Source organism: Caretta caretta, chromosome 1 (assembly GCF_965140235.1).
Source record: "Caretta caretta isolate rCarCar2 chromosome 1, rCarCar1.hap1, whole genome shotgun sequence".
NCBI lineage: Eukaryota > Metazoa > Chordata > Testudines > Cheloniidae > Caretta > Caretta caretta.
Window position 1 is genome coordinate 28,691,396 of NC_134206.1, and position 23,955 is coordinate 28,715,350.

Sequence of the window (23,955 nt, forward strand, 5' to 3'; positions counted from 1 at the left end):
TGCGATTAATCAACAGCCCTAATTATAAATTGTGCTCAGCTTTAAATAGATCTAAGGTGGATGTGTGTTTGTAGTGTATGTTTATTATATGCTTTGGCAAAATACCTTGTTCGCCTCAGTAGGCTCAGTCCTTTTTAGCCTTGGAGACTCAGGTTTGGGGCAAGGCGAATCCTTATAGGTGGCACAGGGTCCTGCTACTCCTCTCCTCAGTCAGTCCCTTGTGCTTGTTTTTCTTCCCTTCTGGGGAGCGAGTGCAGCCTCCCTACTGGGAGGTCTGGTGTCTTGCTGCAAACAGCCTACTGGCAACTTCCCTGCTCCTCTCACTCCCTCACTCTCCCCCTCCTTCCACCCAGGGGAGGGTTTTAAAAGGTCCCAAGTAGTTGGAATCAGCTGAACCTAATTGGTTCCCTAGTAACCCCTTTTCCAGCTGAACCTTATTGCCCCATGGTTCTCTCTCCTCAGTGGATAGGGAGGGGCCTTTTAAAACCCTGGGATTAGTTACTACCCCACTTTTGTAGTTGTTTGTCCTGGGTTTACCACAATGCACAGAAATATATAGTGTTCTGCATTAGGTAGTCTGTATTTACAGAATGTTAAATATAAGCATGTGCAGTTTTCTTTGGTACTTGGAATTGATTAAAAACTGTGCTTAGCTTTTTGTAAATCATGAACATTTGGTGGAGCCAACTGTATATAAAATACAGGAAATCACAATAAAAAGATACAATCGATTTATTTGAGTCATTAACACCAGGAATTAATTTGTACTACAAGTTTCATAAAATAATATGTTGTATATTAATGCATTAAAAACATTCAAGTGAAACAAAAATGCATCAGAGAACTTGCTGTTACTATTAATAGCACATACAGTACAGTACGCATTTTAGCAGAGAGGGAAATTTATTACCTCTAGTGCCAGGGCTAGATCATATAACATTTTATCTCCAGTACTATTTTTATGACACTATATTCTATGAAAATCAAAACAGAATGATTGCATATTGTTACAAAAGAAAACAAGAATATTAATATTAAATTAGGTTGCAAAGAAATAAACCCTGATCACTCTCTCCTTACTGATGCGGTATGTACTATAGGAGCCATCAGCAAGTGGCACAAGTATAATTGTGAATTGCCTGCGCGCATCATAGTATACCGTGATGGTGTTGCAGATGGCCAGCTGAAGATGGTTGTGGATTATGAGGTCCCACAACTACTTAGTGTCCTCACAGAATTAACTACTAATTACAGGTAACTAGAATTTCTTCCCCGCCCGCCCCGTTCCATGTTGGAGAAATCAAAGCAAGTTCAATGCACTTATATCTATTATGTAATGCCCTATAGAAATATATATGAAAACATAAAATTCTGGTTGACGTTGCTGATTTCCAAAGAGACTGAGGACTTACAGACACTATCGTGTAACTTGATGTGTTCTTTCAGCTCTCAAACATAACCCATTGTTTAGATGCCCTATAAAAGACAAGTAGAACATTCTGTATGAGATATGGCAACATAATTCAAGCCATCTGCCTGTTTCTATTCTTAGTCCTTTTATAACTAGGAAAGAGGTAATATGAAATCATTTATTATAGCTACTTTATATTTGTCCTTTATTTCAAGTCCCAAAGTGTCAGTGATTGTGGTCAGGAAGAAATGCATTCCTCGATTCTTTGCAGAGGCAAACAGAAGCCTGCAAAACCCACCTGTTGGCACTATTGTTGACACAGAGGCTACTCGTCCTGAATGGCAAGTATACTTGCGTCAAACCGATAGAACCTGCTGTCTCCTTCACAGAGTATAATTTGAATATCAGATTAAGGGAGCATAATGTTATTAAGCAGGAGTGTTCTAAAACTTCAGGTTAGAAAGGCACCCTGAAATTTGTTCAGCTCTCCTAATTCAACAAGCATACAGTATAATTTGTTTGAAGGAGTAAATATATCTGTTTTCAGATATGCTTGTAGAATTTCTTCAGTGAACACAATTCATTTTACATTTAATCCCTGTACAAAAATTCTGATTTTGAAACACCTATTAAAAGTGAAATATACAGTGTTCTGCACTGAATGAGACTAACCAAATTGAAAGAGTACATAAATCTGCATTAATTTTTAAAAATGACAGTTATAGTATACAAAATGTATGTACCAATATAATCCATTCATCTTTACATTATATTTTAAAAGATAAATCCACAAAAAAAAAAAACCCAGAGAAAATACAACTTTAGGATTCTCATGTGGGTCTGATTTGCTCGTGCATTACTCCAGATTTATGTTGGTATAAATCCATTGATTTCACTGGCATGAAGCTAGAGTAATGCATGGGCAAATCAGACCCATATCAGAATTCTAAAGTTATATTTTCTCTGTTATACTGGTTATAGGTATTAATATTAATGTAACTAGCCAAAGAAGATACATTAATAGACATTGATACAGAGATGACAAACTCAGAAACCTAACAAGGAAAAAGGTCTGCATTTTAATGTCCTTTTCAAACCCAAACATAACATTTCAGCCAAGATTTTAAGCTGGGCCTTGTCTACACTACAGAGTTTTGTCAACAAAAGTTATGTCGACACTCAAAGTGCTATAATAAAAATCGGTATTGCATGTTCACACTACTCTCCATCTGTCGTCAGGCACTAGCATTGACAGTGTAAGAAGTGTATTGTGAGTATCTATCCCACAGTTCAGCTCGACACCTTCTGCCACTAAGTCTTGTGGGAAGGTGGAGTGGATCGCAGTGCACCTTGGAACTGGGCTCAACATCCCATAATGCATTGTTTTCCATCCCAGCATTCTGTGGGCTTCCAGCTTTCTTTCGTGGCATTTTTCAACAGCCCTTGTTCGCTGTGCACCCCGGCATCTGTGTGTGAAGGGTTGGATCCCGCACTGCTCTCCTATGCTCTGATAACTGTCACTAAGACATTGCGGATGGCAGTGCAGTTAATCATGAAATTCCTCACTGAACAGGATTCCCAGTTGCCTCACTTGCTGTTTGATATGGATAGTAGCAACTTAGATTTCTGTTGGCATTCACGGAACAGCTTCACAGTGTGGACCATCACTTTTGGGCTTGGGAAACAAGCAGTGAGTGGTGGGATCGTATTGTCATGCTTGTCTGGGATGATGAACAGTGGCTACAGAACTTTCAGATGCAGAAAGCCACCTTCTTGGAACTCTGTGCGGAGTTCACAGCGGCACTAGGACACCGGACCCCGAGTTGCCCTATCGGTAGAGAAGCGCGTGGCAATCACAGTGTGGAAGCTGGTGACTCCAGCCTGCTACTGGTCAGTCATGAATCAGTTTGGAGTCAGAAAGTCGACCGTTGGGGCTGCGTTAACGAAAGTGTGGAGGGCCATTAATCGCATCCTGCTACAAAGGACCCTGACTCTGGGAAATGTGTGTGAAATAGTGGACAGCTTTGCAGAAATGGGTTTTCCTAACTGCAGAGGGGCGAGAGATGGTACATGTATGCCAATTTTGGGACCAGACCACCTTGCAATAGAGTACATTAATAGGAAGGGGTACTTCTCCATGGTATTGCAGGCACTTGTGGATCACTATGGACGTTTCACTGACATCAAGGAGAAGCGGTCTGGGAACGTGCATGATGCAGGCATCTTCAGGAACACCAGCCTGTACAGAAAGCTGCAAGTGGGGACTTTCTTTCCATACCAGAAGATTACAGGGGGGGATGTTGAAATGCTCATAGTGATCCTGGGAGATCCGGCGTACCCCTTACAGTCATGGCTCATGAAACCTTACACAGGAAACCTGGATAGCAGTAAGGAGCGGTTCAACAGCACACTGAGTAGGTGCCGGATGACCGTGGAATGTGCCTTTGGCAGATTAAAGGTGCACTCATGATGCCTTTTATGATGGGTTAGACCTCAATGAGGATAATATTCCCATGGTCACAGCCATGTGTTTTATGTTGCATAATATTTGTGAAGCTCAGGGTGTAAGGTTTGCTTAGGGGTGGAGTGCTGAGGCAGACTGCTTGGCTGCTGATTTTGAGGAGCCAGATACCAGAGCTATCGGGGGCACAGAGGGGGGCAATTCGAATCAGGGAAGCTTTGAGGCAGCTCTTTGAAAATTAGAACCAGTAATGTATATCCCTGTGCTCGGTACAGCAGTGTTACATTACATCTAGTTTTCCTGGGAAACAATTATGAATTTTTGGGCCTTAAATTCCAGTAAGCAAATGATTAAACTGCATGGGTATGTCTTGGTAGTGCCATCTGTCTCAATTTGTAGGACACAAAGATTACTTATCGTTCAAAACTTTGCTTTTATTGCACAAAAAACAAAACACACAAACGCTTGGTGGGAAAGGAGGTGCCAGGGAAGGGCAGACTTTCAGAGCTATGCATAGGTCTCGCTATCATTCTGAAAGTTGTCTGAGGGAGTGGAGTGAATGGGAAACAGAAGTCTTGGAAAGTGGAAAAGAATGTTAGAGTGGAGTTGAGGGGCACGGAAAAGAGTTTCGAATGTGCTGCAGGGGAGGGTGGGCATGCATCTGGTCAGTCTGCAACATTATTAAGGACTTCAGCATCTGCGTTTGCTCCTCCATGATTTGAATCATCTGCACAGTAATGTCCTTAATGAACTTCTGATCTTCTTTTCTGTCCTGCCTTTTGGCGTCCCTCCATTCCCAGGGTTCCCTTTTCTCTTTATTGGAGAACTGCAGCACCTTCCGGAACATGTCGTCTTTGCTCTGTCGCTTTCTTATCTGGCCGAGATGCTGTGCCAGAGTGTAGGGGTTGCCCCTGAAGCCACATCTGTAGAAGCTTAAGAAACAATACACAGAAGTGTGATTGTTAAGTTCACACACAGCATTGAAACATTTCAGTAAAATGCACATCCGCTAACAACAGTCACTTTCTCACTAACCCTTGGCAAGCACACATCTTGGCGAACACCCCAAGCATGAGTGAGCGTTGGCTGGGGGGCAGGGGTAAGTGTTCTACACAGGAGCACGGCACTGAGGCCAGTACCAAGATCAGGGCTGGTGCTGAGCCTGGCACCACAACTGAGGAACCAACACAGGTCGGACCCTGTGAGCCGGAGGGACAGGAGGGCCCGGTACCAACCCAGCCATCATCTTCATCTTCCCCGGATGAAGTGGTGGCAGGGACATTGGTGACACCGACTCCAATGGACAACAGGGCTCACCAGGAGCTGTTGAAGAGAGTGGCCCAAATCTGAGACTCCAGGTGGAGGAGGTGACTGAGGCAATGGACCCTATGGTGGACATTCTGACATAAGGGCCCTTCGAGAGTGGCCTTGCTGCTCATAAAGAGCATTCAGACCATTACCATGACATTGTGGCAGACGCCTGCCTCTCTGCCTCCCACGACTAAAGGGACAGAGAGGAAGTACTTTGTGCCATCAAAGCAGTACAAATATCTCCTTACCCCCACTCAGCCAGGTTCATTGGTGATAGCGGCTGCAAATGAACAGGAGAAGCAGGGGCAGCAAGGTCCAACACCCAAAGGTAAGGATGTGAAGAAGCTGGACCTCTTTGTTAAGAAGGTTTATTCTACCTTTCTAACAAAGGTAGAATAAACTAGCAGGCGATCTTTATTCACCATAATTTCAATTCCTGGAATGCAATGGGGAAGTTTAAGGAGTTGCTACCGGGAGAATTTAGGACAGTATTTGCAGCTATTGTGGATGAGGGCAAGGTGGTAGAAAGAACCTCTTTGCAAGCCTCTCTGGATGTGACGGACTCAGCGACGCAAACCAGGTCCTCTGCGATTGACGTGAGAAGGAGCTCATGGCTGCAGGCTTCGGGCCTCCCACATGAGTTCCAAAAAGAATTCAAGACCTTCCCTTCGAAGGCTCACGTTTGTTTTTGGAGAAAACAGACTCTAAACTTCACAGCCTTAAGGACTCATGGGCAACAGTGAAGTCCCTGGGGCTTCATGCACCAGCCCCACAGAGAAAACATTTTAAACCCCAGATTCTTCCATGCTTCTACCCTCTGCAGCCCAGGCAGGATTACAGCAGGAAGCAGGGCCGAAACCATATGCGAAGGCCGCCTCAACCCCCTTCCAGCCAAGGGCCTGGGTCTATGAGGCAGTTCTCTGGACCTAAGCACACCTTTCGAGGGTGCGCCTGGGGATGACACAGCAATTCAAATCATAGATCCATCTCCTTCCTTCTTGAACAGTCTATCCCACTTCTATCATGCTTGGGCCCAGATCACTTCAGACCACTGTGTCCTGCGCAGGATAGTATTGGGTTATTCTCTCCAATTCTTTTCCCTCCCTCCTATCCGCCTTCCCTGTCCCTTTTCAGAGAGGCCTCTCACGAGCAACTTCTAGTACAGGAAGTGCTTGAAGCTTCTTGGACACATGGCCACCTGTACACATATAGCATAGCATGCAAGGCTGCGGCTCAGACCTTTCCAGTCTTGGTTGGCATCAGTATACTGACTGAGTCTAGACTGACTGGACAGGGTGATTGCACTTCCCCCACTGGTTACCGAGTCTCTCCTGTGGTGGCTCAACCTGCAGTCAGTTGGGGCCCTTCTCCACGCCCCAACCTTCGCTGTCTCCAGTCACAGATGCATCAGCAATGGGATGGGGAGCGCATCTAGGGAGGCTCAGAACTCAAGGCCTCTGGATCCAAGCAGAAGTCTCACTACACATCAATGTCAGGGAGCTAAGAGCAGTTTGCCGAGTCTGCCAGACCTTCCAAAGCCATCTGGAGGGAAGGTGTGTATCAGTCAGTCTTGACAGACAATACAACAGTGATATTTTATATAAACAGACAGGGTGGAGCTCACTCCTCTCCCCTGTGCCAGGAAGCCCTCAAGCTGTGGGACTTCTGCATAATCCACTTGATACATACCTTCCGGGATCTCAGAATGAGCTGGTGGACCATCTCAGCAGGTCCTTCCACAACCACGAATGGTCCATCCGACCAGATGTCATGAACAACATCTTCCAACAGCGGGGAACTCCCCATATAGATTTGTTTGCAACAAGGCACAATAGGGAGTGTCTGCAATTCTGCTTCTTCCTGAGTCACAGCCTGGGCTTGATCGCAGATGCATTTCTTCTTCCCTGGAAGAACCATGTGCTCTATGCGTTTCCACCCATCCCAGTCATTCACAAGGTCCTGCTTAAGGTCAGAAGAGAAGCAGCATCACTGATATTAATAGCACCAGCATGGCCCTGCCAACACTAGATTCACCACTCTCCTAGACCTGTCGGTGGAGACTCCGATCACTCTGCCCTTGGTCTCAAACTAGATCACTCAGGACAAGGTTCAGTTAAGGCCCCACCCAGCGTTTCTTCCAAAGGTAGTCTCACAATTTTATACAAACCAGGACATTTTTCTCCCAGCTTCCTTCCCTAAAGCACACGCCAACAACCAGGAGCAAAGGCTCCACTCCCTGGACATCAGGTGAGTGCTGGCTTTTTATATTGAAACAGTTTTGAAAGTCAGCACAACTTTTTGTTGCAATTACAGACAGGATGAAGGGACTTCCCATATTGTCCCAAAGAATACCTTTGTGGATCACGGCCTGTAACCGGGCATGCTATGATTTGAGAAACATTCCTGCCCCCACGCTGACGGCACACACTATAAGGGTGCAGGCGTTCTCGGTGGCATTCCTAGCGCAGGTCCCGATCTAGGTCATCTGCAGGGCTGCAACATGGTTGTCGATCCACACCTTTACGTCACGCTACACAATTACACAGCAAGCCAGAGACGATGCCACATTCGGCAGGGCAGTTCTTCAAATTGCAAACCACTGAACTCTGACCCTTCTTCCTAGGAACTGCTTGGGAGTCACCTACTTGGAATTGACATGAGCAAGCACTCGAAGAAATAAAAACAGTTACTTAGGTTTTTGTAACTATTTTTCTTCAAGATGTGTTGCTCATGTCCATTCCAAGACCCACCCGCCTACCCTTCTGTCGGAGCCAGTCGGCAAGAAGGAACTGAAGAGGTGGTGGGTCAGCAGGGCCCAATATGTGGCGCCATGAAGGTGCGACTTCAGGGGGCACTTGGACCAACCCAACAGATGCCGCTAGGGGAAAAACCTTCTGGCAACTGTCTGCAGCACACACACCCCTACTTGGAATGGACATGAGCAACACATCTCGAAGAACAACAGTTACGAAAAGTTAGGCAACTGTTTTTTCTGCCATACTAATTAGCTGCACAGGGAAATGTCGAGCACACAGAAACACAGCACGCTTTGTGCATTTCTGTACCTGAACCCACCTCCGCACTACACAAAGCACAGCCGCTTAGCAGGCATCTCCTCTCCTGCTTCTTGCTTGCTGGAGAGCAACTGCTGATACAGGCTAGACACCTCCAGAGTGGTGAACAGTTCCTGGCTGCATGCCCCACTGGGCAACCCCACCGTGGGCTCCAAATCATCGTCTATCTCATCTTTTCATCAACGACTTTGTCCTCCAGGTTACGTCCTCCTGCCACCTGCAGGCCTGCCCAAGTATCCATGGAGCTCTTGGCGGTGGAGGTGGGGTCGCCTCTGAGGATAGTGTCCAGCTCCTTATAGAAAGGAGGTCTTGGGTGCAGCACTAGAGCGATGGTTTGCCTCCCTCGCCTTCTGGTACGCCTGCCTCAGCTCCCTTATCTTCGCTCTGCATTGCACCATGTCCAGGGCATGCCCCTTTTTGTACAAGCCTCAAGAAATCTACCCTTAGGTATTGAAATTCCTATGGCTGAAGTGCAGCTGGGACTGCACAGCCTCCTCTCCCCAAATACAGAGCAGATCCAGCAGATCCTCAGCTAAGTTCCCTCTAAGCTGCGTGGCTGCGCAGCTGCCTATTAATTCCCGTGCAGGGGCTTGGTGCTGCGGCAGGGAGAGATGCTTTTACCCCAGCATGGACCTGCGGCGGCAGGGCGAGGCGCATCACCCCCCACGCCCCTCGGGTCGCAGCACGGACTTGTTGCAGCAGGGAGAGGCACCCCTCCATGTCGGTCCCAGCATGGACCTGCAGCAGGGGGGAAAGGAGGGGTGCCTCTCCCCACTGGCCCCAGTACAGACCTCTGCGGTGAGGGGAGAGGAGACCCTCCCTTGGCCTAGCCCAGGCCCACCAGAGTTACTGGGGAGAGGAACCCTGGCCCAGCCCTGCCAGAGCTGCCACAGCTGGCGAGAGGTGCCTCTCCCCGTTCCCAAGCTGCTGCGGCGAGAGAGGTCTGGGGGGAGTCCTTTCTCCCCCCCGCAGCCATGGGCAGCCTGCACCCGAAACCCCTCATCCCTGGCCCCACCCCAGAGCCCGCACCCCAGCCCTCTGTCCCAGCCCTGAGCCCCCTCCCAGACTCTGAACCCCTCATCCCCAGAGCCTTCACCACCTAGCTGGAGCCCTCACCCCCTGGACCCCAGCCCTGATCCCCCTCCTGCACCCCAGAGCCCGCATGCCCCCAACCCTCTGCCCCAGCCCTGAGCCCCCTCCCATTCCCTGGCCCCACCCTAGAACCCACACCCCCAGCCAGATCCCTCACACACCCCACCACTCCAACCGTCTGCCCCAGCCCTGAGCCCCCTCCGAACCCCTTCACCCCACCCCCACCAAATGAATTTTGTTATGTGCACCAATATGAAGGTGATGTGTTACACATGGATGTAAAAAATTAGAGGGAACACTGCTCCTCAGTAGTCCAGCAGGAGGGGTTGCCATGGTCGCCTGGGAAGATATGTTGAGACCTTTCCAGCAAACAGGAAATGGAATTTCAAAAATTCCCAGGGCTTTAAAGGGGAGGTGCGGATGGTTGTTTATCTGGCTGGGGGGCAGCAGAGTTCAAATTGCTGACCAGAGCAGTCAGGATGGGCATAGTGGGACACCTCCTGGAGGCCAATTGAAGCGATAAAATCAAGTGCGGTGTCTACACTGGCACTTTGTCAACACAACTTTTGCGCAAAAAGTCTCACCGGGATGGTTTTAGTTTGTCGACAAAACAAGGCATTTTTGCCACGAAAAGTAGCATTATAGTGGGCACGCCTCCACTATTTTGTCGACAAAAGCTGCCTTTTATGGATAAAACTCTGTAGTGTAGACACGGCCCTGTACTCGTCTAGAGTATAAGCACAGGAGGATCAGATTGTCATTTACACTAAGGCCCCTTTACACTGCCAGACTGCTGTAAAGGGGCCTTAGCGGCAATATGAATCTAGCTCGGAGAACCTTAATCTGATTGCAGCATTGTAAATCCACTAACTTCAGTAGAGTTACTCCTGATTTACAGCAGCGAAAGTGAGATCACAGGCCCTTAAATGATAAAGAACCACCTTTCATTTTAACTAATAGGCAATATTAGTGAGCATAAACTGTCAAGTTCGCATAAACTAATTCTGTTTTTTTTTTTAAATTATTTAGGTATGACTTTTACCTAATCAGCCAACTAGCACGTCAGGGAACTGTCAATCCCACATACTATAATGTTGTGTATGATAACAGTGGATTAAAACCAGATCACATGCAGCGCCTCACGTACAAGATGTGCCACCTGTACTACAACTGGCCAGTGAGTAAATAGTCACAGACAATCGTTATTAAAAGTAGTGTAATTTTTCCAGCTGGTTTTAAATAAAACTGGAAAGAAATCACACATTGTTTCACATTTGATGATTCAATGCAGTTATCACAGTACTGCTATTATAAAAAGGGTAGGACTGCAACTCCCAATCATAGCCACACTGCTGCTGTTATGGTGGGAGGCATAGATGACTTGTGCCTCCAGATGCTGCAGTAGGGGACACAATGTAAAGGGGAGGACACGTGACTGCCCTACATGTATCTTCTACCCAGCAACCCTCTTGTACTGCACCCAGTCTGGGGCTACCACGCTCTCCCCACCCCACCAGAGTTACCTGCGGGGAGGGCTCTGTCTTTCTTCCGCTGCGGAGGGTACTTGATCCCACATACCTCCCCCACGTCATCTGTGGTGGGAGGAGCAGCTTCTCTAGCTGAGAATTGATTGGTGATATTTACAAGGACAAGAGGATTGTTTTTTAGAGCCAAAAAGCTATTTTGAAAGGCCTGTATTTGCTGAAACCCCCTTGGAAAATGTGTTTGTGATATTAATTCAGTTCCTAGTAGACATGTATCCATATCACAATTATTGGTACGAACTGGAACCTTTGTTGGCATACTTAATAGAGAGGCCAATGATTGAAAAGGCAGAAAGCCTGCATTACACATTCAGCTGTAGAAGTGTTCACACCATTTCAAGGTTGAGACTGTTCAGGTATGTCTACACTGCACTCAAGATATGCAGTTGCAGCACATGTTGGTGTACCAGAGATAGCTTTAATTGAGGTAACTCACTAAAAATAGCAGAGTAGCCACAGCAGTCCAGGCTAGCCACCTGAGTATGTACCCGGGATCCTGGATGGGATTATACTTGTCTTGATGCGGGGGTGGGAAGAGGAGAGCTGAAGGTGTGAATCCTTCCCTTCAGCAGGTATTTAAGAAATTGAAGGCAGATGCAGTCTAAAAGGGGGGGGGGGGGAAAGTGGCCTACCTCTCCAGTAGGTATATACAACATAACCTTTGAATAAAGGATACGATGTTTTCATTATGCAGGAGTGCCCTCTATTGGCTGAATTTCATCAGTACAAATTTGGGCAATTCCTGCCTACCAGTGGCTGGGAAAGGAATTCTGAGATTATATTATGTATGGAAACGGTACTTGGGATTTTAAAAATAGTTTGCTTTTCTCAGAAGAAAGCAGCAATACAGTCTGGGAAGGTCAGTCTCACTTTCATCTGATGTGTGTTTCACAGGGTCTAATCAGAGTGCCAGCACCCTGTCAGTATGCCCACAAGTTGACCTTCCTGGTGGGTCAGAGCATTCACAGAGAGCCAAGCCTGGAACTAGCTGACAAGCTTTTCTATTTGTGAGGAGGAGAATAATAATAATCTATCACGAAGACAACTATAAGAAATACTAACATGGCCAAATCTGGATATGGTCTCATGGCTGCCAGCATACTGTAGCTCAAACTCAGTCTTGTATCTGAAAGAAAACATCTAGTTTTAGACTTAAAGAGAAATATCTATTCTCTGAATTAAGAGAACAGAGCCTTCTGAGCAGTATAAGGGATTAAGGTACTTTACTTCACTTAGCCCCAATAGGAGACTTGGAGCATACTCCCTAGTAACATTTGAAAATGTAGGGGTATATGATGTTTTAATAGAAATGTTGTTGATATAGATACACTGTACACCTGATTATTCTGTAAGCATATCATTGCCATTTAATTTCCAGATCGTTTTAGAGGGTTACTTTTTCCTTCAAAGACTCTTTTAGAAAACTGTTTGGATAAGGTTGAAATTTTTTGAATTAATAAAGTTTTATTCTGTTTGCATTTTAAGATTATTTTTGATAATTAGTTAGAATATATTACACCAAACTTTCTTTTCGGCTCTCTCTGCTACGGATAGACTATCCTTATTTAAAAAAAAAAAAGCAAAAAAGCCAGGTGTTGCACGGATGTTTTGGAAATTAACACGAATCACAGTAAAAATGTAGGAACAGACACCTTGTTATACAAACATATTAGCTGGGAGGTATTACTAAATGTTTTAGAATTCAGTTAATTGAAAAAATTAGTTTGGAGGAGTCAGTGTTTTTTTAAGTGTTAAATGACATCTATTGTAGTTTGATTTTTAAATAGGGTAGGTGTCTCACTGTACTTGTTAGATAATAGCCTTACTTGGTGAGTTTTCCACTCAAGGATCTGGGTTCAACAGCCAAACTGTGTCTCAGCAACCCTGGATGGTTGGTAAATATTACCATATATGACTCATAGATGGGTAGACTGAAGTTAAGTGTCTTGGTTATAGCAAAAGTGTGAGTGAAGAGCAGGAATGTAACCTAGTATCCTTAACTCTGTCTGATTTTTATGTATTAGTGCCACAGAAATACCTATATTCTATGTTCAGATACTTCACAAACCTATGAAAAGTTTCACTCTTTTAAAAAGGGTGTTTCACACAGAGATACAGTCAAATCTGTAAAATAAATGAGTGGGATTCAAAGAAGCCACCCGCAGACCATATATAAGGAAGTAATGAACGTGGAGTCTACATATTGCTGTGGTGAACTGTTTCCACTTTGGGCAAAATAGAGTTTAAAGAATCAGGATTGATACTGATAGCAAAGAATAATGCTGGAGAGATTGCTGCCCAAAAATGTCCCAAATTAGACTGTTTCCCAAAGAGTTCTGCATCTTGCACCTTTTTCACATAAGTCCGGTCAGTGACCGGGTTCTCCGACACCAGTGGAATCTAGTAATAGTTGTACCGTTGTTACCGGAGGTCACTGATCAAAATAAACACTCTTAGCATTATTGAGTCCTTCATGCAGGTAGTTTGCCACCTGGAAGCCAGTGAGTCCTTGGCCAAACTGGTATTACGAAGCATCTTGATTGGTATCTTATGTGACTATCACACTATTCCATATATAGCTACAGAGTAATTTTAATGTAATACAAGTGCCAGTGACTGTTAGTACCCTTTGCTTTATCTAGTTGTGCACACGTACACCATGCGCTCTGTGCCAAAAGAGCTAATTTCTACAAATAACATCTTGATTTTCTGTATTTAAAAAATACAGAACTCTAACTTACCGTCCTCTGGGTCTCCCAGTGAGATCTTCTCATCTTTGTCTCTCTTTTTGATTATAAGATAATTAGGGCAAGAATCATATCTGAAATCATCTTAGTATATATGTTTAATAATACAAAGACACACTTTAAAGCATTGCTATGTCTCTTTGGTATAGAAAAATGTATAGAGAGGAGTTGTCTAATTCTCCTCTAACACCAATATAAATCAGGTGCAGGTCTGAAGTCATTACACCAGTATAAGGGAGGGGAGAATCTGCTCTAGTTGCTTTACTTATATTGGAGTGAGAGGAGAATAAGAAGTCCTAATGTGATAATACAAAACTACTCAAGATAGTTAAGTCCAAAGCAAGCTACAAAGGGACCTCACAAAACTGAGTGACTGGGCAACAAAATGGCAGACGAAATTCAGTGTTTATAAATGCAAAGTCATGGACATTGGAAAATATAATCCCAACTTTTCATATAAAATGATGGGGTCTAAATTAGCTGTTACCACTCAAGAAAGGTCTTGGAGTCATTGTGAGTAGTTCTCTGAAAACATCCACTCTGTGCAGCGGCAGTCAAAAAAGTGAACAGAATGTTGGGAATCATTAAGAAAGGGATGGATAATAAGACAAAAAATATCATATTGCCTCTATATAAATCTGTGGTACACCCACACCTTGAATATTGTGTGCAGATCTGGTCACCCCATCTCAAAAAAGATGTATTAGAACTGGATAAGGTTCAGAAAAGGGCAATAAAAATGATTAGGGGTATGGAACAGCTTCCCTCTGAACGGTTTCAGAGTAGCAGCTGTGTTAGTCTATATTCACAAAAAGAAAAGGAGTACTTGTGGCCCTTAGAGACTAACAAATTTATTTGAGCATAAGCTTTCGTGAGCTACGGCTCACTTCATCAGATGCATTCAGTGGAAAATACAGTGGGGAGATTTATATACATAGAGAACATGAAACAATGGGTGTTACCATACACACTGTAACAAGAGTGATCACTTAAGGTGAGTTATTACCAGCAGGAGAGCGGGGGAAAAAACCTTCTGTAGTGATAATCAAGGTGGGCCATTTCCAGCAGTTGACAAGAATGTCTGTCAAGGTTCCTTCCCCACTCTGAACTCTAGGGTACAGATGTGGGGACCTGCATGAAAAACCCCCTAAGCTTATTTTTACCAGCTTAGGTTAAAACTTCCCCAAGGTACAATCTATTTTACCTTTTGCCCTTGGACTTTATTGCTGCCACCACCAGGAGTCTAATAAATATATAACAGGGAAAGAGCCCGCTTGGAAATGTCTTCCCCCACCCCTAAAATCCTCCCAAACCCTACACCGCCTTTCCAGGGGAAGGCTTGATAAAAATCCTCATCAATTTGCATCGGTGAACACAGATCCAAACCCTTGGATCTTAAGAACAATGCAAAAGCAATCAGGTTCTTAAAAGAAGAATTTTAATTGAAGAAAAAGTAAAAGAATCACCTCTGTAAAATCAGGATGGTAAATACCTTACAGAGTAAACAGATTCAAAACATAGAGAATCCCTCTAGGCAAACCCTTAAGTTACAAAAAGACACAAAAACAGGAATATACATTCCATTCAGCACAGCTTATTTTATCAGCCATTTAAACAAAACAGAATCTAACGCATATCTGGCTAGATTACTTACTAAGTTCTAAGACTCCATTCCTTTTCTGTTCCCGGCAAAAGCATCACACAGACAGAGAGAACCTTTGTTTCTCCCCCTCTTCCAGCTTTGAAAGTATCTTGTCTCCTCATTGGTCATTTTGGTCAGGTGCCAGTGAGGTTATCCTAGCTTCTTAACCCTTTACAGGTGAAAGGGTTTTTCCCCTGGCCAGGAGGGATTTTAAAGGTGTTTACCCTTCCCTTTATATTTATGACACACACCCCCAAATCACAGATAGGGTCAAACGCTGGCTGTGATTTCTTCCTGGAGCTCTAGGAGAAAACAGAGTTAATAATACACATGCACCTCTAAATATACTACTAGGTATATAAAGACTAACAATATTTTCCACATCTCAAGGACGATTTTAACCAGTTGATTCTGGGAAACTTTCACAGGAGAGTGCATCAGCCATTTTGTTAGAAGCTCCTGAGATGTGTTGGATGTCGAAATCAAAATCTTGGAGAGCTAAACTCCACCAAATATGCTTTTTGTTATTTCCCGTGGTGGAATGAAGCCACTGGAGCGCAGCATGGTCAGTTTGCAGGTGGAAACGCCGTCCCCAAACATGGGCGTAGCTTTTCCAGAGTGTAGACCATGGCATAACATTCTTTTTCACTGACTGACCAGTGGCTTTCCCTCTCAGACAGCTTCTTGCTGAGAAACACTACAGGGTGGAATTCTTGATCCGGTCCTTCCTGCATTAAAACTGCTCCCACATCACACTCGGATGCATCTGTGGTTACTAGGACCGGTTTGTCAAAGTCTGGGGCCCTTAGCACAGGGTCAGACATGAGTGTCGCTTGAAGCTGGTTAAAGGCCTTCTGACACTCTTCGGTCCACTGAACGGCATTTGGCTGTTTCTTTTTGGTTAGGTCTGTCAGTGGGGTGGTGATTTGGCTGTATTGTAGTACAAATCGCCTGTAATATCCGGCCAGACCTAAGAAGGATTGGACCTGTTTCTTTGACTTTGGGACAGGCCACTTTTGGATAGCATCCACTTTGGCCTGTAGGGGGTTGATAGTTCCTTGACCCACCTGGTGTCCAAGGTAAGTCACTCTGTTTAGGCCTATTTGACACTTCTTAGCCTTAAGAGTTAGTCCTGCCGCCCTTATGCGCTCAAAGACTTTTTGTAGATGTTCTAGGTGGTCTGCCCAGGAATCCGAAAATATGGCCACATTGTCAAGGTAGGCAACTCCATATTCTCCTAATCCCGCTAGGAGACCATCTACAAGTCTTTGGAAAGTGGCGGGTGCATTCCGCAGCCCGAAAGGGAGTACATTAAATTCATACAGCCCAACGTGTGGTGAAGGCTGACCTTTCCTTGGTGGATTCATCTAGCGGTACCTGCCAGTACCCTGTGGTTAAGTCCAAGGTAGAGATGAACTGGGCCCATCCCAGTTTCTCTAATAGTTCATCTGTGCATGGCATTGGATAGTTGTCTGGGCGAGTTACAGCATTTAGCTTATGGTAGTCCATGCAAAAACGTATCTCCCCATCTGGTTTGGGAACTAGAACCACTGGAGATGCCCATGCACTGCCAGAGGGGCGGATTACACCCATCTGTAGCATATCCTGGATCTTCCGTTCTATAGCAGTTCTAGCTTGAGGAGACACCCGGTAAGGTTGTACTTTAATTGGGTGAGCATTACCTGTGTCAATGGAGTGGTATGCCCGTTCAGTCAGTCCTGGGGTGGCTGAGAACGTCGGCACGTAGCTAGTGCACAGCTCCTGGATCTGCTGTCGCTGCATACGCCCAAGGGTCATGGAGAGATTAAAAAGACTGGGACGTCTCAGCTTGGACAGGAAATGGCTAAGGGGGGATATGGTAGAGGTCTATAAAATCATGACTGGTGTGAAGAAAGTGAAGTGTTACTTACTTCTTCTCATAACACAAGAACTAAGGGTCACCAAATGAAACAAATAGGCAGCAGGTTTAAAACTAACAAAATGAAGTATGTCTTCACAACACAGTTAACCTGTGGAACTCTTTGCCAGAGGATATTGTGAAGGCCAAGACAATAATGGTTCAAAAAAGAACTAGATAAGTTCATGGAGGATAGGTCCATCAATGACTATTAGCCAGGATGAGCAGCGATGGTATCCCTAGCCTCTGTTTGCCAGAAGCTGGGAATTGGTAATGGGATGGATCACTTGATGATTTCCTGTTCTGTTCATTCCCTCTGGGACCCCTGGTGTTGGCCACTGTCAGAAGACAGGATACTGGGCTAGATGGACCTTTGGTCTCACCCAGTATGACCGTTCTTATGTTCTTAGGACTACTTCCTGCTTAAAGTAAGCATGTACTTAAGTGCTTTGCTGCATAGGATTGCCACAGGTCTGTTCTTCACAGCAGTGCTTCACCATTCAGTGAATAATCAGGCAATAATAGTAAACGTTCAAAACCAGCATTTTTTAGACAAAAAGTGAATGTGGGGCAAGGACTGCGTCTGAGAATGAGCCTTCTCAGAACAGATTTCAACTCTAAATTTATTCTAGCGAATATTCTTTGAATTATATATAGTCTTAACAGAAGCTTAGAAACCGTTTCACAAAAGGTCAAGTCTCATTTTCTATTAGAACATGCCAAGTTGACTTTCTGTTCATGTTCTTTTTGCATGAATGAGCTGCTTCTGGTAAGAGTTTTTATTTCCAAAACCAGTGAGTATGCACCTGGTGTTTGTGTTTGGCTAACTGACTTTTCTTTCCTCAAAGGAGCAAAGAGACAGAATAGAAGAACTGAACAATTCTGGATTTCTGCAGGATGTTATCTCAGGTTTTTCAAAGACGAGCTACTACTAACAAAAAAAAAGTCTGTTTTAAGCATCCCAGTATTACAAAATAATTTGGCTATCTTTAACTTATTGATTCCAACTGCCAATTTGTTTTTATGAACTAATACTATCTCAAACTAACTTCCAGCAATCAAGCAACACAGTGTTATAGGCCTGATCCTCATAGCACTCTGGTTTTAAATTAGTGTGATTGTATTGACTTCACTAGTTACAATAGATAGCTGGGTTTGCGATGACCGGGAGAACTGCATGGTGACTCTCCTGCCTGGTGCGAAAGTTGCGGATCTCTCGAGACAGCTAGATAGACTTCTGTAGCACTGGGGAGGAGCTGGTGGTCGTGGTATAAGTAGGTACTAGTGTCATAGGGAAGGATAGGAGAGAGGTCCTGGAGGCCAAATTTAGGCTGCTAGGTAAGAGATTGAAGTCCAGGACCTCCATGGTAGCATTCTCTGAAATGTTTCCAGTTCCATGTTCAGGGCCAGTTAGGCAGGAAGAACTGCAGGGTCTCAATGCATGGATGAGACAATGGTGTAGGGAGGAGGGGTTTAGATTTATTAGGAACTGGGGAACCTTTTAGGAAAGGGGGAGCCTATACAGGAAGCACGGGCTCCACCCAAACCAAAATGGAAGCAGATGGCTGGCGCTTACAATTAAAAAGGTCATTGAGCAGTTTTTAAACAAAGGGCTGGGGGAAGCCGACAGGTGCGGAGGAGCACCTGGTTTGGACAGAGCCATCCCTTAGGCAAGGATCTATAATGTCCTAGTAAGGAGGAGAGGACGGAAGATAATAAAATAAGTGTGGGATCTGATGAGAAACAGTCAAATGACAAAGAGTCTCATTCAATTACACGAGGTAATGGCAGACAGCTAAAAAGTGACAATTTTTAAGTGCTTATATGCAAATGCTAGACGTCTAAAAAACAAGATGAGTGAACTAGAGTGCCTTATATTAAATGAGGATATCGATATAATAGGCATGACAGAAACTTGGTGGAATGAGGATAATCAATGGGACACAGTAATACCAGGGTACAAAATATATTGGAAGGATAGAACAGGTCGTGCTGGTGGGGAAGTAGCACTATATGTGAAAAAGCATAGAATCAAATGAAGTAAAAATCTTAAATGAACCGAACTGTACCATAGACTCTCTATGGATAGTAATTCCATGCTTGAATAACAAGAATATAGGAGTAGGGATATACTACCGACCACCTTGCCAGGTTGATGAAAGTGAGTATGAAATGCTCAGGGAGATTAGAGAGGGTATAAAAATTAAAAAATAATAATGGGGGATTTCAGCTATCCCTATATTGACTGGGTACATGTCACCTCAGGACGGGATGCAGAGATAAAGTTTCTTGACACTTAAATGACTGCTTCTTGGAGCAGCTAGTCCTGAAACCCACAAGAGTAGAGACAGTTCTAGATTTAGCCCTAAGTGGAGCACAGGATCTGGTCCAAGAAGAGACACTAGCTGACCCGCTTGATAATAGTGACCATAATATAATTGAATTTAACATCCCTGTGGTGGAGAAAACACCAAAGCAGCCCAACATGCTAGCATTTAATTTCAGAAAGGGGAATTGCACAAAACTGAGGAATTTAGTTAAACAGAAATTAAAGGGTACAGAGCCAGAAGTGAAATCCCTGCAAGCTGCATGGAAACTTTGTAAAAGACACCATAATAGATGCTCAACTTAAATGTATACCCCAAATTAAAAAAAAGAGAACCAAAAAAGTGCCACCGGGGCTAAACAACAAAGGAAAAGAAGCAGTGAGAGACAAAAAGTGGAAGTTAAATCCTAGTGAGGAAAATAAAAAGTAGGGATGTACAAGTTTAACTGGTTAACTGATGAGCTTGATGCTTCCCGGTTCCAGTTAACGATTAAACTCCGCTGCCTCCCCACCATGTGCCGGGGGTCCCGGCTGCTGGCCCCAGATGCTGGCAGCCGGGACCCTGGGCGTGCGGGGTGGGGGCTAGCCAGGACCCTGGGTACATGTATGGGGCAGCGGGGATCCCAGGCACACAGGAGGGCCAGCGGAGCCCTGTGTAAAATGTGGGGGGGCTGCAGCTCCCCCTCGCCCCTTGTTCCCCATTAACCATTTAACCGATTGAATTTCAATAGGTTAAATGGTTACTTTTTTTACCCAGTATTTACAACCCTAATAGAAAGGGGCATAAACTCCAGAAATGAAGTGTAAAAATATAGTTAGGAAGGCCAAAAAAGAATTTGAAGTACCGCTAGTTAAAGACTCAGAAAGTAATAGCAAAAACATTTTTAAGTACATTAGAAGCAGGAAGACTGCTAAACAACCAGTGGGGCCACTGGACGATCGAGATGGAAAAGGAGCACTCAAGGATGATAAGGCCATTGCGTAGAAACAGAATTCTTTGCATCAAACTTTATGACTGAGGATGTGAGGGAGATTCCCAAACTGAGCCATTCTTTTCAGTGACCAATCTGAGGAACTGTCCCAGATTGAGGTGTCATTAGAGGAGGTTTTGGAACAAATTGATAAACTATACAGTAATAAATTACCAGGACCAGAGTTTGAAGGAACTCATGTGAAATTGCAGAACTACTAACTGTTGTATGTAACCTATCATTTAAATCAGCTTCTGTAACAGATGACTGGAGGATAGTTAATGTGACGCCAATTTTTAAAAAGGGCTCCAGAGATGATTCTGGAAATTACAGGCCAGTAAGCCTGACTTCAGTACTAGGCACACTGGTTGAAACGATAATAAAGAACAGAATTGCCAGACACATATATGAACATAATTTGTTGGGGGAAGAGTCAACATAGTTTTTGTAAAGGGAAATCATGCCTCACCAATCTACTAGAATTCTTTGAGGGGGTCAACAAATATGTGGACAAGGGGGATCCAGTGGATATAACATACTTAGATTTTCAGAAAGCCTTTGACAAGGTTCCTCACCAAAGGCTCTTAAGCAAAGTAAGCTGTTTTAGGATAAGAGGGAAGGTCCTCTCATGGGTTGGTAACTGGTTAAAAGATAGGAAACAAAGGGTAGGAATAAATGGTCCATTTTCAGAATGGAGAGAGGTAAATAGTGGTGTCCTCCAGGGGTCTGTACTGGGACCAGTCCTATTCAACATATAAAAGGGGTAAACAGTGAGGTGGCAAAATTTGCAGATGATACAAAACTACTCAAGGTAGTTAAGTCAAAAGCAAACTGCAAAGAGCTCCAAAGGGATCTCAAAACTGAGGGACTGAGCAACAAAATGGCAGACAAAATTCAATGTTGATAAATGCAAACCAATGCACATTGGAAAACATAATCCCAACTACACATATAAAATGATGGAGTCTAAATTAGCTGTCACCACTCAAGAAAGAACTTAGTGTCATTGTGGATTGTTCTCTGAAAACGTCCACTCAATGTGCAGTAGCAGTCAAAAAAGCTAACAGAATGCTGGGAATCATTAAGAGATAGATAATAAGATAGAAAATATCATATTGTCTCTATATAAATCCATGGTACGCCCACACCTTGAATATTGTGTGCAGATCTGGTCACCCCATCTCAAAAAAGATATATTGGAATTGGAAAAGGTGCAGAAACGGGCAACAAAAATGATTAGGGGTATGGAACAGCTTCTGTATGAGGAGAGATTTAAAAGACTGGGACATCTCAGCTTAGAAAAGAGATGACTATGTGGGGATATGCTAGAGGTCTATAAAATCATGATGGGTGTGGAGAAAGTGAATAAGGACGTGCTATTTGCTCCTCCTCATAACACAAGAACTAGGAGTCACCAAATGAAACCAATAGTCAGCAGGTGTAAAACCAACAAAAGGAAGTATGTCCTCACACAACACACAGTTAACCTGTGGCACTCTTTGCCAGAGGATGTTGTGAAAGCCAAGACTGTAACAGTTCAAAAAAGAACCAAAGTTAATGGTGGATAGGTCCATCACTTGCTCTTAGCCAGGATGGTTAGGGATGGTGTCCCTAATCTCTGTTTGCCAGAAGCTGGGAATAGGCAATAGGGAATGGATCACTTGATGATTACCTGTTCTGTTCATTCCCTTTGGGGCATCTGGCTTTGACCACTGTTGCAAGCAGGATACTGGGCTAGATGGTCCTTTGATCTGACCTAGTATGGCCATTCTTATGTACTCCTGATTTATACCAGAGTGAGACAGATGAGAATGAGCCCCATGGTATTCATTGAGCCCTAAACTTCTATGAGTTGCCTGGCTTTTTTCTCTCTGAAACTGTAAAACTTATTAGCATAGATCAAGCTTGTGAAGTCTAGCCTGGTCTAAACACAAAATTGCATCTGTTAAACTAAAGGGACAAGGTTGCATTGATTTAGTTAAAATGCTGCAACTTTGTGTGGACACATTTGTCCCTGTTATTTAGTGTTCATACACAAAGTTGCGCTGGTTAAACTTAATCAGTACATCATCACATTATTAGTTTAAAAAGGTACAAGTTCTCTGTTGATAGAGAAGCCCTTAGTGAAACTAAACAGCAATATGGCAGGGAAAATAGCTTAACTCCACAAACCAAATGTGCAAACAAACATAGAGCCTTAAAGGAAAGAAAATCCCTGAAAATGGAGAACTGAAACATAGGTAAACAATCATGAGGAAGCCCACGGTAAATATTGTTCAGTGAAAAAGAAAGAGATCTGCAGTAGAAAGCAAGTAAAAGAATCTGGGGCAGAATGCAAATTGACTGAGGACAAGAGGAAAGTGTGTGTGTGTGTGTGTGTGTGTGTGAGAGAGAGAGAGAAATACAGAACTTTTACGTCAGAAACTAGAGCAGACTGGAAGACAACAATTTTGCAGCAGTTTTCAAGGTTTTGAAATTGGTTTTTGTTCTGCATTAGAACCCTAACCACCCAGTTACAGCATCTCTTACACACATACCTCTTTCAGTGGAAACCAGTGCATCTCCACAAAACATTTTGACTTAGACAAAAGAATATATTTTGGCAAAAACGTTCCGGCCAGCCTGAGTAAATTGGCTGTGGCCACCAACCCTGCCTGCCAGAGGAAGATAAAATTTCTAAGACTATGAGTAGGGCTTGCAGAATGCAGTTTTAACTGATAGTAACCAATGTTTTCCACGTCCCAAAACCTTTTTTAAAGTTCTGCAGGTTAGTTCATCGAAACAAAGTATGTGCACTTAGTGGCAAGCAAAGCAAAACATTCTCTTCTCATACACCGGATCATCAACATGAGAGTCAGTGTGGTCCATAGGATAGGGCACTAAATCAGGAATTGGGACCACCTAGGTCCTATTTCTTGTTCTTCCATTGACATACTGTGTGACCTTGGGCAAGTCACTTCACCTCTGTACTGTTTTCCCCTCCCACCTTGTGTCTGTCTTGTGTCCTTGGATTGTAAGCTCTTCATAGCATGTATGTCTTCTCCTATGTGTTTGTACTGTGCCTAGAACAATGGGGCCCCAGTGTTGGTAGGGGTCCATAGGTGCTAATAAAATGGAAGTCAAGCAAAGATGAGATGCAAATGAAGAAACCGATGGAGTTATAGTAACTGTTCACAGGCAGCCTGGACATCTGTTTAAATAGTATTATATCACTAGCCCCCCTGAAAAAATAGGTGTTTAAAGTGGGCACCAAATACAATTTAAGAAGTTAAAACTCAGCAGCTTGAATTCTCAACCACTAACTGATTTCTAATGAAAAAGCATAATTTCCCCCAAAATAATGAATTCCTGTAAGCCCTGTTATTAGCCGCAGCAGCTGCTGAATAAATAATGCTGCATACGTGAATCAAATTTTAAAAATGCATTTCAATGCAAAGGAATGTAGTCATGGGGATTACTGTCTGCTTCTAGAAAGAAAA

At 43.9% G+C, this 23,955-nt stretch overlaps 1 protein-coding gene and 1 long non-coding RNA gene across 5 annotated transcripts in view; one reads left to right on the plus strand and one right to left on the minus strand.

Moving 5' to 3' along the window:
* The window catches only part of PIWIL4 (piwi like RNA-mediated gene silencing 4), a 70,844-nt gene extending 58,473 nt beyond the window's left edge, over nucleotides 1-12,371 (plus strand). For 3 of the 4 annotated variants that reach the window (XM_048843388.2, XM_075126824.1, XM_048843396.2), the window contains 4 exons: nucleotides 1,101-1,254; nucleotides 1,627-1,752; nucleotides 10,379-10,526; nucleotides 11,788-12,371. In XM_048843388.2, the coding sequence (XP_048699345.2) occupies nucleotides 1,101-1,254; nucleotides 1,627-1,752; nucleotides 10,379-10,526; nucleotides 11,788-11,904 (545 nt within the window). In that variant the 3' untranslated portion in view covers nucleotides 11,905-12,371. The remainder of the gene's footprint in view (nucleotides 1-1,100; nucleotides 1,255-1,626; nucleotides 1,753-10,378; nucleotides 10,527-11,787) is intronic. The other variant, XM_075126826.1, reaches the window with a different exon arrangement.
* The window catches only part of LOC142071584 (uncharacterized), a 61,923-nt gene continuing 42,253 nt past the window's right edge, over nucleotides 4,286-23,955 (minus strand). The window contains exon 2 of the long non-coding RNA XR_012667701.1: nucleotides 4,286-4,804. This is a non-coding gene — a long non-coding RNA (uncharacterized LOC142071584). The remainder of the gene's footprint in view (nucleotides 4,805-23,955) is intronic.